At 38.7% G+C, this 14,534-nt stretch overlaps 1 protein-coding gene across 2 annotated transcripts in view; it reads left to right on the top strand.

Moving 5' to 3' along the window:
- khdrbs2 (KH domain containing, RNA binding, signal transduction associated 2) overlaps nt 1-14,534 on the top strand; it is a 104,097-nt gene that overhangs the window by 44,796 nt on the left and 44,767 nt on the right. For both annotated transcript variants that reach the window (XR_007140290.1, XM_027174826.2), the window contains exon 4: nt 6,835-6,981. Coding sequence is in view for 1 of the 2 variants with exons in the window: in XM_027174826.2 (XP_027030627.1) it covers nt 6,835-6,981 (147 nt within the window). In the remaining variant the exon portion in view is untranslated. The remainder of the gene's footprint in view (nt 1-6,834; nt 6,982-14,534) is intronic.

Here is a 14,534-nt window from a genome sequence, read left to right on the forward strand (position 1 = left end):
GTCCCCTGAAAGCTTGTCAGTGTAAGTCTAAGCACAGCCTCAGCAGCTACTGGCACACAGGGAGAGGAGGAAATAAAAAAAAATGCTTAGAAATGCATAGAAACACTTTTATTTTTAGAATTAGATATGCATTTTATCAGTCAAAATCAGAGCCTGACCCATACAAGACCATCTATTTTCTACACTTTTTATTGTACTGAGTCCTGGGGAACCTGGAGAATATCTAGGAGACTTGATACACAAGAAAGGGTACACACATACACACACACACACATACACACACACACACACACACACACACACACACACACACACACACACACACACACACACACACACACACACACACACACACACTCTCACACAAATGCGCACACTCATTTTAGGGATGCTAGTCAGCCTACAATGCATGTCTTGGGACTGTGGTGAAATCTGGTGTACCCGGAGGACACTCCTAAGACGAGGAGAACATGGAGCGTTCCTCATTCTTCCTGCTTCCAACAAATCAACTTTTCCAACTGACTGTTCACTTGCTGCCTAATATATTTCACCCCTCGACAGGTGCCACTGTTACACGATAATCAACGTTATTCACTTTATCTGTCAGCGGCTCTAATGTTATGACTGATTCGTGTATTTCATAAAGGGCGCCTGTAATAGCTATTTTGATGTGCCATCACTTTTTCCAGGCTGCAAAGGCTGGAATGGTGGTAAAGGTGCACAATTGAGTCATTGCATATCATGTTTACACATGTCCATACCAGCGCCCTGTGAATATTTAAGCAGGAATACATTTGCATTTGAAATTAGCTTGGAGAGTTTGAATAGCACAATTGGCTCTTGTTCTAGACCTGCTGCATTTCATTTGCTTTCTGAAGAACATAGTAATGGAGAAAATACCAAAAGACGGAGAATGATTTATCAGTTATCTCTAGATTTATACCTCAACCACATAATCAGCAAATTCAGTGGGCCAGGGTTTAAGGCAGGAATGAAATATATGATATTAATATTACACTGAAATATCCTGTACTGTTATCTATATTGCATCGCAGCTATTGTTTGTGCTCTGTGCTGTTGGACTGGCATGCATGTTTGTATACTGAGATTTCCAAAGTAAGTTTGGAAATTAAAGTAAAGTAGTAAGTAAGTAGGTTAGTTTGGATGTGTCAGGACTCAGCCTGGACTTTTGGTCATGTGCTTCTGTTTATGTTCCGTGTCACGTGTCTGTCCCGCCTTTGTTTATCCCTGTGTGTTAATTGTCATGTCTATGTAACCGTGCCGCGTTGCCGATGGCAGCGCAAAATCATCGTCAGTGTCCGTCAGTGGTTCCTCGACCTTTGTCCTGTCTAGTTTCATCTGTGTTCCTGTTTTGGTGTGTATTTAATTTATTAAAACACTGTCTATTTAAAGCTATCCTGTATCTGGGTCTGTCTTCCTCCTTCCGGCTGTGACAGAATGATTCCACACAATCTCGGACCCAGCAGTATAGCTTCCGGCCTAGACTGGCTTATTGGGAGCATACCCTTTTTTCTCCCCTCTGGACTGTTCTTCCAGTCTGCCTGTTTTCCCCTGGACTTTTTCCTTCTTACAGTGACATCGCTCCGCATTTTGTCCAGTGAGGGACGCCGCTCTGCTTCCAGTTTTTCCACGGAGGATGTCGACCAGCCCGGTTTTGTCCTTTTTTTTTGGTGTTCTGCGGCATTGCCCCGCACCTGTTCTGGTAGGGGACGTCGCTTCAATTCCTGGTTTTCCGTGGAGGACGTCGCCTCACTTCTGTTTTGCGGGGAGTATTGCAGGCCTGTGGCGGAGGATCTTTCCTGCCATCCTTCCCATTCTGGTCGTCGAGACGTGGTCTGGCCTTCTGCTCGGCTGTGGACGTCGCTAGGCCCTTCTGCTCGGCTGTGGACGTCACTCGGCCCTTCTGCTCGGCTGTGGACGTCGCTAGGCCCTTCTGCTCGGCTGTGGACGTCGCTCGGCCCTTCTGCTCGGCTGTAGACGTCGCTCGGCCCTTCTGCTCGGCTGTGGACGTCGCTAGGCCCTTCTGCTCGGCTGTGGACGTCGCTAGGCCCTTCTGCTCGGCTGTGGACGTCACTCGGCCCTTCTGCTCGGCTGTGGATATCGCTCAGCCCTTTCTGACTGCGCCACCGTGTGCCTTGCTCCCCACCATCTGCCTTGCCGTGTGCCTTGCTCCCCCCATCTGCCTTGCCGTGTTCCTTGCTCCCCCCATCTGCCTCACCATGTGCCTTGCTCCCCCATCTGTCTTGCCGTGTGCCTCGCCCCCCCTCCTGGATCTCGTCGGAATCATGGTCTTCTTGGAATAATACGGGATTGGCATTTTCGGGAGCCAAGCCTCAGGGGGAGTGCTCAGTATAGACTTTTGGCCATGTGCTTCTGTTTATGTTCGTGTCACGTGCCTGCCCCGCCCTTGTTTACTCCTCCCTGTTTCTGCACACCTGTTCCCAATGTGTTAATTGTCATGTCTATGTAACCGTGCCGTTTTTTTTTGTTTGTTTGTTTTGCTCTTCATTTACTGATTTGTTTTGCATCACTTTCAATAAAGCCATTATATGAAACAACTGAGCTTCACAATTAAATTAAAAAGTAATTAAATGTGAGTGCCATTGAAATAAATGAGTGTCTTAAACATGACAGTGTAATTTGTGTGTGAAATTGCAGGTCCCATAGGATTTCAAAATGCAAGGCACAACATTATCATACTGTACTGTATGTGCCTATATGATATTTTTGTCAGCACTCGGCAAAGGCATTTGATGGCCTCTCAGTGATGGCCTGTAATTAAGTGGGCTGCTTGTTTGGCACAGCTTCATTTATTGCTTTTCTCTTGTCTCTCAGGCTCTATGGCTTTGTGTTGAAGTGGCGAAATATTTTATTTTATACTCTGCTAGGTGTACCCCAGTCTGATTAGGATTTGGTTATTATTATTATTATTATTATTATTATTATTATTATTATTATTATTATTATTATTATTACAACTACACCCCTTTTTTAACATTTGTGTTATTTACATTCTTTACTTACAGAGCTGCTGTAGAAATGACATTTGTCATGTTTCTTAGAAAAATATAAAACCAGCATGATTGTTGTTTATTTAGCATCTTATTTTAGGTTACAATATATCCATTTACTTTTAATATAGCTCAAATACTCCCAGACTGGGGTTTTAATACACTTTAACCAGCTGAAATAATTCTTTCTGCAGCATCACTGCTATCTTCTATCTGTCAATGAGTGTGATGCAGACCTACAGGATCCAGAGCTCGCTCATTAACATCTGAGATGCATTTTTTTTTTTGCAATGGAAACAAATTTTCAGGCAAAATAAAATGCATAATTTATATGCAGAGTCTGAACTGTGCGATTTTCCTTCCTGTATCACTCTCTTTGAGAAGCAGCACAAGGAAAGATCTTTAGTATTTTTCCTAATTTCAATCAAGCATACCTGATCCACACTGTGAAACATTATTAACTGAACAAAAGCCAATCGTTATTTTCATACACCTTCAGGAAACCTTAGTGAAAGGAGTATTTGACAGATCTACTTATACCACCAGACAGAAACTAGGTTACAAAAATGTAGCTGTCAGTACCCCACGTACCCCATTTTCACTAAGAATAAACATAAAAAAGGAAAGACTTGTCATTATGTCATATTTCTAGAGGGTTCTGTTGCACTTAGACTCACTTCAGTACCTTTGAAACAAACCCTGAAAGACAGACTCAGCTTTTAAAACAATGAGCCACAGTGCATTTGCTCTCGGCTTGAAATAAAAGGAAATTTAAAGCTTGAGACTTGAGACATTGAAATGTAATCGCACTGAAAGTTCTAAATCTTGGACAAGACAGGAAATAAAACAAACACTCAATTTGGGTTTTGTTACTTCTTCTTGTTCACACTACTGCAAAAGTGTACCACAAACACACACAAGATGATTTCTGACCTTCATTAAAAGTGATTGGGTCAGTGACAATTAGGGTTGCAAAGGGGAAGAAAGTTTCCGGTAAATTTCCGGAAACTTTCCACAGGAACTTAATCTGGGGAATTTTGGAAATATTCCAAATTGGAAACTTTATGGAAATTTAGTGGAATTTACAGGAATTTATGGGAATTATTTGGAAATATAGGGAAATTTATATAAACCTTTATAAAATTTATATCAAACTTTTATAAAATTTATATCATATAGAAACATAAAAAAACATTTTGTTTGGTCATAAGCAGACATGCATGCAAGGTAATACACATTTTATAAATGACATCTTGACTGATTTAATTGTAAGTAGAACTTTAATTGATTCTTTCATTGAGTAAGACAAAAGCATAATAAACTTAATAATTGTAATGAACATATTTCCCTATGATTGCTGTAATCTATTCTAATTAGTAAGGTAGTTATTAAGTTTAGGTATTGGGTACAATTAAGAATGTAGAGAATAAGGTAATGCAGAATAAGGCATTAGTATGTGCTTAATAAGTACTAAGAAATAGCCAATATTCTACTAATATTCATGCTAATAAGCGACTGGTTAAATGACCCTAAAATAAAGTGGTACTGTGCACGTTATGGGAGAATGCAAGTAAATGCAGGTGGTTTGGCCTCAATGGCCCTCCAGTAAGCAGTGTGCAAGAGACAGAGGAATGCAGTTAACAAATTCAACTTAAATTGCATTAAATCTTGTTGTTTTAAACAAAATTATCTGCAATTTAAGCACATTTAAGTTCCTTGTTATAGGCAACTCTGCATTTTCTTAAAATTACCAGTTTATTTCCATATATTCCCGTTAATTCCCATATATTCCCGTTAATTCCCGTATATTCCCTTTAATTCCCATGGAAAGTTTCGAGCCTTGAAAATTCCCGGAATTTTGCAACCCTAGTGACAATGCACAGATATTCACCAACTATTAGTTAATGATAATCAGAAATGAAGAGTCTGCATGACTGATCGAGTGTCTACGAATGCCTCCTTGAACAGAGCTCTTCAGACTTGGAGAACAAGCTACAGGCAAAAGTAATCAACTGGAGGTGGTAATGTAGGCTGCAGTAATTACAAGTTTTCTGAAGAATAGTTACAGATGACCTTCAGCAATCAAATGGAATCAGGAAACTGAATGCCTCTCAGATAAATCCCCATTCCTTTCCACATGTTATAGAGGAAAATTAATCTGAGGGGTGGCTACATCAATTTCTGTTAAACAGCTCCCCTGTTTCTCCATACAATTATATGTGTATATATATACATATATATGTTTTTTCCTCACCAATTCTCAACAACATTATGTACATGTCATCTGGTCTAAATAAATCTCCCAGCAGTTAGTACTTTTTAATCACACACACACACTCACACACACACACACACACACACACAAAAAACATGAGAAAAATCTCGCCTTCAATTGAAATGTTAAATTATCCAAAACATGTTTTCATTGTAATAAAATCCCTGTCTCTATATATTGCCACCCCAAAATATTCTTATGAACACAATATAACTGTAAGTACAAAATGTTCAAATTTTGATTTGACTTTAAGTTTAAATTTGAGGAAACATAGAGGCCAAAATCCATTAGTCATTCATCATCCTGTACAGAGTATCCATCAGGTCTCCATACATTGGGCTTCTTTTTACCCCCAGACAGAGAAAGACTTGTTCAGGAAACATGGCAAGCACATCACATAACACACACTACACTGGGAACAAGATTTGTGAGACAACTGTGTGTATTAACAAAGAGATAGCAATCATGTAGAAGATGTTTTGTCAATAAAGTTACTTTTTGCTAAAAAGTGTTCATTCCCTCTATGTATGAAGACATTTGGGATGTCGTGGAGTATGACATATTAATGAAAATAAATGTGAAATTTGACAAATGTGTTGATATTCATAATGCAGACAAAGACTATAAAAAATATGTGGTGTCAACCTCAGGCTTCCACATGATACAATACAATAAAATTTGGAATCTTAACTGAATTATTTGATATTTGATGAACAACGAATCTGCAAAAATGTGGTTGCATTTTAAATTGATGCATTATTCCAGATCATCCAATCGTTACACCCCAAATTAAAATAGCTACAAGTGATATGTTCCAGGTCTAATTATTTGTGCTTGCCCATGATATTTTCTAATGAATTTCAGAGATGAATTTCATAACAGGGGGGCACGGTGACTTAGCACGTTCGCCTCACACCTCCAGGGTTGGGGGTTCGATTCCCGCCTCCGCCTTTAGTGTGTGGAGTTTGCATGTTCTCCCCGTGCCTCGGGGGTTTCCTCCGGGTACTCCGGTTTCCTCCCCCGGTCCAAAGACATGCATGGTACAGTAGGTTGATTGGCATCTCCGTCCAGAGTGTATCCTGCCTTGATGCCCGATGACGCCTGAGATACTGTACTGTAGGCACAGACTTCCCGTGACCCGAGAAGTTCGGATAAGCGGTAGAAAATGAATGATGAATGAATGAATTTCATAACAAAAGGCACTCATGACGGTTGGAAATGCATCGTGTTAATGAATGTGGTCATTCTTTGTCCTGCAGGCTTTATTTCTGACTGCTCACTTAAGTTAACATGAAAATAAAAACCTCCATTTTTGCATCCTCTGTATTGATGCACACTTCTAGTTCAAACCAATTACCCCATGAACCTTTCTGGCTGGCTTAATAATAAAAACAAAACAAAACAAAAAAACAGAATATTTATGTGTATTTGTATTGGGAAAAATTTACCTGTTTAAATCCAAATAACATATTCGGTTCCAGCCCTAATAGAGACCAGACAGAATTAAACCCACTGTATTTCTTGCAGGAAGAAGAGCTGAGGAAAAGTGGGGAGGCAAAATATGCCCATTTGAACAACGATCTTCATGTTTTAATTGAAGTCTTCGCACCACCCGGAGAGGCGTATTCCCGCATGAGCCATGCCTTGGAGGAAATAAAAAAATTCCTGGTTCCTGTAAGTTGATTCAGGTTGCTTCATTTCCTTAACTCCTGAAGGGTAACTGCACTGTACATGGATACCATTTTTTTTCTCTGATTAACTATTATTCTTCCTTTATGCTTATTAAAACTAAAATGGCTTTGGAAGCTTAAAAATCCAGCTAGCAGGGGAACTACAAAAAAAAAAACTCTGATGATGATAGACTTTCCGTGAATACGGTATATTGTAGTGCAATATTACATTATTCTTGTGTTTCAATACTGTCACGTTATGTAAAGTATGCAATTTTTTGCTAACACTGATGACAAATAATAACTGTTCCTATTACACTGAGCCTGCATATTTGCTTTGTAATATGTTTCCATAGACCGCAGGAGTTAGGCATGAATTCAAAAGCTTCTCTCAGCATTTTTCAATCTACAGCTCCAGGTAGGAACAGTATGAAACCCGACGTTAATAAGCTCAGCTGTATAGGAGGGGAAAAAACCTGCAGTTTTTTTCTTCAAGCCTAAAGCATTTGCCAACCAATAATTAATGTCCCTGCTGTAATGTCCTGTATGTGTGGAGTCCTACACTGTTGGACTGTGGCTGTGTGTGATGATGGCCTCAGGTGAGAGGTGTTTGAAGGGACTCATGCTACTTAACCCATCATGCCCAAAGCCACACCCTCAGCCTTTGGAGCATGAATCTCCCTCATCAAAAGTAATGTTTTAGCCACAAGGCTTTGTCCCTTAATCTCATTTAGGCCCCACTGTGGACTGGGCCTGCATTTCAAAGATAAGGTGAAAAAGACTTGACAGGACAAAGACACTGAAGACCATTTTCAAGGTTCGTCTTTGTCATAATATTCCAGGAATCTTCCTTCAGCCCCAGTAATACTGTCACCTTTAGTAAATACCAATTTCCCAATTTATCCCAGAAAAATATGTCTGTCAATTATTTTAATCACACATTGAAATGAGCACGCTATCCTGTAACTGAAATAATTTCAGGTGATCAGGTGAACTATTGGCACCCCTACAGACTAAAAATGTTTCCATTTATATTTTACTTTAATGTCCACTTGAGAGGGTAGGAATTATTAAAGCAATCATTCATGACTTCCTGTTTCACTGGGGTATAAATGTGAGGTGACACAGAGGCCAACTTCCTTTAGTCATTTATCTGCATGGAGAAGATTAGAGAGCACACAAATGAAATAAGATAAAAGCATGTCGACTTTCGATATGACAAAGCCTCTGAAAACACACACAAAAAAAGCCCACGACCATTCTAATGGCAGTAATTAGCTTTAAAATAATCAGAAATGTCATGAATCTTCCTTGAAGTGAGAGTTTCAACAAAAAAAAGGACACCAAGTTGCCACATTTGCAATAAGTTGCCGGATTCAATTTAACAAACTAGCTTGCAGCTGGGACATGGCTAAGGGACAACGATCCAAAACAAATCCAAACAAAGGCTCAGTGTCCATAGACGCAAACTTCTGCAATGGCCGTACCAGTCTCCTGACCTAAACCTCATTTCACAAAAAAAATGAACAGAAGATATGAGGACCTGCAAGGGATAATGGAGGATCTGGAAAGATTGTTAATTAAGAAGTGGTTTCTCAACTCAACAGGGGTTATAGACAAAGATTCTAATTAATTGCACAATAATTAATTTGGTTTTCTTAATGATTTTTTTCATTATTTACTTCTATTACTTCTACTAGGGTGGCAATAATGTGTGATCTCTGCTCAGAAATAATGTGATTCAGTGCCAGATTGAGCTTAGTCTTGTGCTAAATTAGCAAATGCAAGCAACTGCTAAGCATCAATAACTGAACACCTTTAGATTTTGAGTTGCAGTTTTCAAGATAAATGAGGATGAATCTGTGTGCTCTGAGGCAAGTGTGTTTAGTGTGTGGTTTATTAGCGCCAAATCAATAACAAGGGGCAATGCACAGGCAGACTTGGTTAAACCTATGTGATCCATAATCATAAACAATGCAAATAAGTAAGATTCAAAACGCAAAAACTCTGACAAAACTCTGGCAACAACAAATGAGACAAATGAGAAATAAGGGCTCAGTATTAACTGCAGATGCACAATAAAACTTCGGAAGGAACAGACGCACATGCACAGAAATTAGCCAGATGATAATCAGAAGAAAACAGGTGCACATAACAGACCAATAACACGATGAGGGCAAACACAAGACCAATACAAGCACATGGCACTGTTGTTGTGGGAGTTAAGATGCCAAGCAGAACTACAGAGATTTTCAAATGTTATTAACTGGTCAATTGAATCAACTGACTGGAACATATTCATTTAAAATATTACAAGCACTACATTCTAGCAAGCTTAATAAAAGCTACAACAATAATGCAGCCCATTAGATACTGGATAGTTTATTGTATTTGACAGGAAGCACTGGAAACGTCTTAAGGTATAAAATACCCAATAACAACATAGTTTAGCTTGAGTTATTATACAATAACATGGATATTGGTGAGACAATGGTAAAGCTCCAGGGTCCCGGGTTACACTTTAAGCTCGGCTTATTGCGTGTGTGGACATCCACATTTCTTCCTAAGCTCATGCTGGTTTCTGCCCTCTGGCCAAAAAATTGTATTATATAGATTAATTATGGTAAATTTCCCCGAGCTGCAAAGGTATGTGTGTCTGCATGGTGTCCCATGATGGAATTTCCAACATTAAGTACTCCTGGGATTTTAAATGCTCCCAGATCCATCGCAACCCTGATCAGACTAAAGTAAAGTAGTTTGTGAAGATGAATGAATAATGTGAATATTAAAGGTACCTCAATGTTAGAATAGCCTGTAGTGTAACTCTAGACTGCTTCATGGCATCTGGTGTATTAGCAGATTTTGGTTTCTAATGAATGCACACGAGTACTGTGTAGAGAAGTTTAGTCAGTATCACCACAGGCAACAGTTGTTTACTACCCATAAGGCATAGGAACTGCACTGTACTGCCATCTGCTGCATTTCTAACAGGTGAGAGTCGTATACTACTGAAGCACTATTGACTGCGGGGCATTCATTAATGAGGAGATGTGTGGTGATGTCAGGTGAGAAATAGACCATGAACGTAGTAATAACAATATTCCCCTATAGCATCGTTAGCAGTCATGGTAGACCTGTTCGTTGGCAATGTACAGGCAAATGCTCATTTGTTCAACATCATACTGTATAATCCAGGGTATTTTACACACATAACATTAAATACATGACAAATAAGTACTGTATATTGCAACAAGAAAGTTAGACCTTAGCTGTGGCGTTTATTCAAAAGTAGTAATAAAATGCATTTTCACCGTCTGTGACATAAGAAGTACAATAAAAACAATATGTGTAGTGTATTAAATGTTTTCAGAAGAGACATTTATGTATTTAAGGAAGTCTCAGGTGTCTGTGCTTTGCAAAAGTCAGAGATAAAGTGGCATGTTTTCAAACACTGACCATTCTCGGTATTATGACCGGTAATATTACTCGGTATTATAACTACATTTCTTTGCCTTATTAACCTCAAGATTTATGTGCATTCAGCAACAATGTACAATATATAAATGTTAACAAATATAAGAGTAGGGCTAAAATAATAATGCGGTATAAGACGAACATGGGATGTGCTGTTATAGGACAAAAACACCACTGATTCATGTTGGGCTGCATCATACCACCGCATCTGATTATTTTCCCATAACCACATTTAAATATTAGTTGACATTTTCTAGATAATTTCTGTGTGACATCAAGTATTAAAATTAAATTCTCAGTCACTGAATTAGAGGAAATATTAGTTAGTTTTCAACATGAAGTATTTTACCTTCAAGAAACACTAGATTTAATGCAATTTTTTTTTGCCAGAAAAACATAAGAATGTGTAGTGCATATGTATATTTCTGCTACTGTATGAGGTGTGGGCTGGAATGATTCTGGGAATAGCTTTTCTTGGCTTCAGAATATTGATATGAGTGGTGCTTCTTCGTTTGCCTGGTTGGATGGAGAGCAGGGCTGAGAGCTGGGATTCATGCCACTAGTTGGCAAATTTCAGGCGGGCGTGCAAGTCTCTTCACAGGAGTGGATGTTCTGAGAATGTCAATGGCTTTTGAGTAGCTTGTTTAAGGAGCCAGCATGATACAGCAGACAGTGTCTTTTTGCTCAAAGCTATTCTTTCTGTTATTCTGGCTGGTGCTTTATGGTCGCAGGTTCTAGACACGAGTCAGTGGGTCTCAATCCAGCCCTCACAGAAGGTGCACAGTTTTGCTCTATCCAACGTACAATACAGGGACAGAGAACAAAGAAATACACTACACATACACAATATGACCAAAAGGTTGTATTTTTTTGAACAGCTCATTTGGCATTAAGCTTTCTCTTCATTCAATCCAATGGTCCTAAACCTGTTCTAGCAATGCGTCTGTGCACAAAGTATCGTCCATGAAGACAAGGTTTATCAAGCTTGGTCTAAAGGACCTTGAGTGTCTTGCACAGAGTCCTGATATAAACCACACTGTACATTTGAACCCCAGGCCTCCTCACCCAACATCAGTGCTGACCTCACTAAAGCTCTTCTGAAAAAGCAAATCCCCACAGCCATGATACATAATCTAGTGGAAAGCATTCTCAGAAGATAGGATGTTATTATAACAGCAAATGGAGACTAAATCTGGAATCGGACGTTTAACAAGCACATATAGGTGTAATGGTCTGGTGTACCTACAGACATTTGGCCATATAATATACTTTTAACTTTGTTTTTTGACCTTTTGTCAGTGGGCCAATGCCTTACGCACTTAGCTACCACATCACTACCACATGCCTCACCGCAGTACACATCTTAATTTAATATTGAGTTTCTTGGGGTTTTTTTTTTTAGATCTCCATTTGCTTTTAAATTTGGTGTTATGCTGCTGTAACAATTTCTCTGGTGCGTACAGTAAACTATCCATCCATCTATTTATGTTAAATAAATAAACACATTTTTATCTGGCATCTGGCACACAAGTCTCTGTGCAAGAGTTGTTACTATAGAAACAATCAAATATTATGAAAGAACGCATTATATAAATCTATCATTTGGACTGCCACCAGAACTACTGTCAGAGCTGTGCTGTTTTAGTAAATTAATCAACGCCTTCAGCTTTTAGAATTCAACAGCACTGTGGTCTAAGAAGCGATAGAGTATTCTTCCCATCATAGTGATCCACTCCCTGATCTCTACCATGTGTGTTCCTTAATTCTACTAAGTGCTAATCAATCAAATTAAGCCACTGACTCTTCTTTACAGATCCTCCAACATTGTTGGTCTATCTTTAATTTAATGCCCGGTCTCCTTCATCAGCGCCATGCAGTAAGACTGCAGATCACATTTATAAGGTACACGTAGCCATGGCACTGTGGAAATGTGAGCATTGCAAATTCAGGTAAAAGCACTGAAAATGACTTTAAAAGTGGTGAAACCGTAAATACTGTTTAGTGCCTTTTCTGTAGACAATTCAGTGTGGGGTGCTACGGTAACATTCCTGATGGTAACATGATTTTCAGGTGGTTTGATGCGTGCAGAACAACATGGTCTGGGATGAAGAGGAACCCATCTCGGAACCCATCTTCCCGCATCAGTGTGTACTGTACTCCTGAAAACATGTAGAGAGTAAGAGTGGTTATTCTCAGAAGCCTGGGGTGTTCTGCCCTGTGCCACGCTTTTCATTTTCAACGACAAACACTCAGTGCTTATGAGTCCACAATGCCATGGCTACTGGCTATTGAAATTGGATCATAGATGCTGCCTGTTAACAAGGAGCGGGGCTTACTCGCCCACCACATTGCTGTGTATTCTCTGTTCGAAAAACATGCGTTTCTTCAGCCGCAGCCTACAGTATATATACATATGTACAAATGATAAGCGTACAGTATTCTTCTAAGGAGCAGCAAGCAAATGCTGTATATGTAAGTCAAATATCTGGGTTTTCTCAAGGTTTGCTTTTTGCAGGAAATTATTCATCATAGGTGCTTGGTTTATGATAAATGCCTTGTCTCTAATGAGTTTACATGCCTTTAATCAGTAAGTAGCTGCACCGCTCTGACCCGGGGTTCCTACAGCTTCTCTGTTTTGTGCTGACTCTCAAGGCCTAAGCTGACATCTTTCACATCCACTTTACTTCAGAACATAATTAGCATTGTTGGCCATAAGAACAGCCTTGTTTGCCTTTATGAACAACCCGTCAATAGATCTATTCACATTAAAGGCATTTTCATTCTTTGTGTGAAGACAGGTGGTACAGTCTAAAACTATTTTATTATGCATACAGTATATAAAGAATATATGGTTTATGTCTGAAATAACAAATCCTCAACCACGGAGGTATTTAAACATCACTGCAGCTTAGAGCAACACGGATTGCAAGTTTTCAAGAACACTTGCTGTAAAACTTTCTGTGCTCCTTTTGCTGGTTGAAAATATAGCACATGAAAATAACACAATGGTATGTTGGATATTTTGTAATATTTGATTACATATTACTTTGCATGTTTGTTTTTTATTTAGTTATTTACCTTTTTTTTATTATTGTGATGTTTTTTTTATTGGGTTCATGTTCATTGTTGTGTTTTTAATGGTCTTTTGCTGTTTTTTTGTTTTCCTTTCAATGAGTTTTCACTCTGGTTAAGTAAAGGTTACTAACTAAATATATACATCCAAAAATTTTCACGACAAATTCTAAGCAACTCAGAAACATTTGTTTTTAATATATTAATCAAAGCTAAATCTAAAATTCTTTCTAGTTCATGTAACAGCCAGGCGAATCAAATTAAGTCATGATTACACCGTGCATATACAATACAAACAAAAGAAGCGATTAAAAAGAAAATGGTGTTTTGAGGACAGCCTCTCAATCCTGAGCAGCAGGCTCTTGTTTGATTGTTAACTGGATCACGATGAAAAGTCCACTCTTGTCTCTGTGCCATTTCTAATATTTTCCTGTGCCCAGCTGTTACGGCAAACAGGAAGGGGAATAAGTGGCTGGTGGAAATGAGGATCCATTTATCTGCCTGTGGCACTGACAAGATAATAAAATAAGAGCTATCCATGCTGTAATCGGCCTTGTGATTCAGGGCCCTGTCATGTTCAATCAGATGGGTGAGGGGGGACTTTATAAATGCAGGAACTGCTGGTATGCTTTCACAACACAATACGCTGATAGCTGGTGTGAAACCAAGTTAATAAGCCAGACTTTCTCTTTCTTTTCTTCCTGTATTATTGCCCTTTGCAGTATAAATGAAAGATTTTTTTTTGTCATAGCATACATTGTGTTATGAAATCTCATCTCATTTTCATTATTATTTTCTTAGAACCATTTGCTACATGATGCTACTAAACAACGATCATTGCTTTGCTCATACAGTACTGTAGCAGCAAATAAATAAATAAATAGATAGATAGATAGATAGATAGATAGATAGATAGATAGATAGATAGATAGATAGATAGATAGATAGATAGATAGATAGATAAATAAATAAATAAAAACTTTTACTTTATTATAATACTCTTGTTACTTG

The sequence above is a fragment of the Tachysurus fulvidraco genome, chromosome 4 (assembly GCF_022655615.1).
Source record: "Tachysurus fulvidraco isolate hzauxx_2018 chromosome 4, HZAU_PFXX_2.0, whole genome shotgun sequence".
Taxonomy (NCBI): domain Eukaryota; kingdom Metazoa; phylum Chordata; class Actinopteri; order Siluriformes; family Bagridae; genus Tachysurus; species Tachysurus fulvidraco.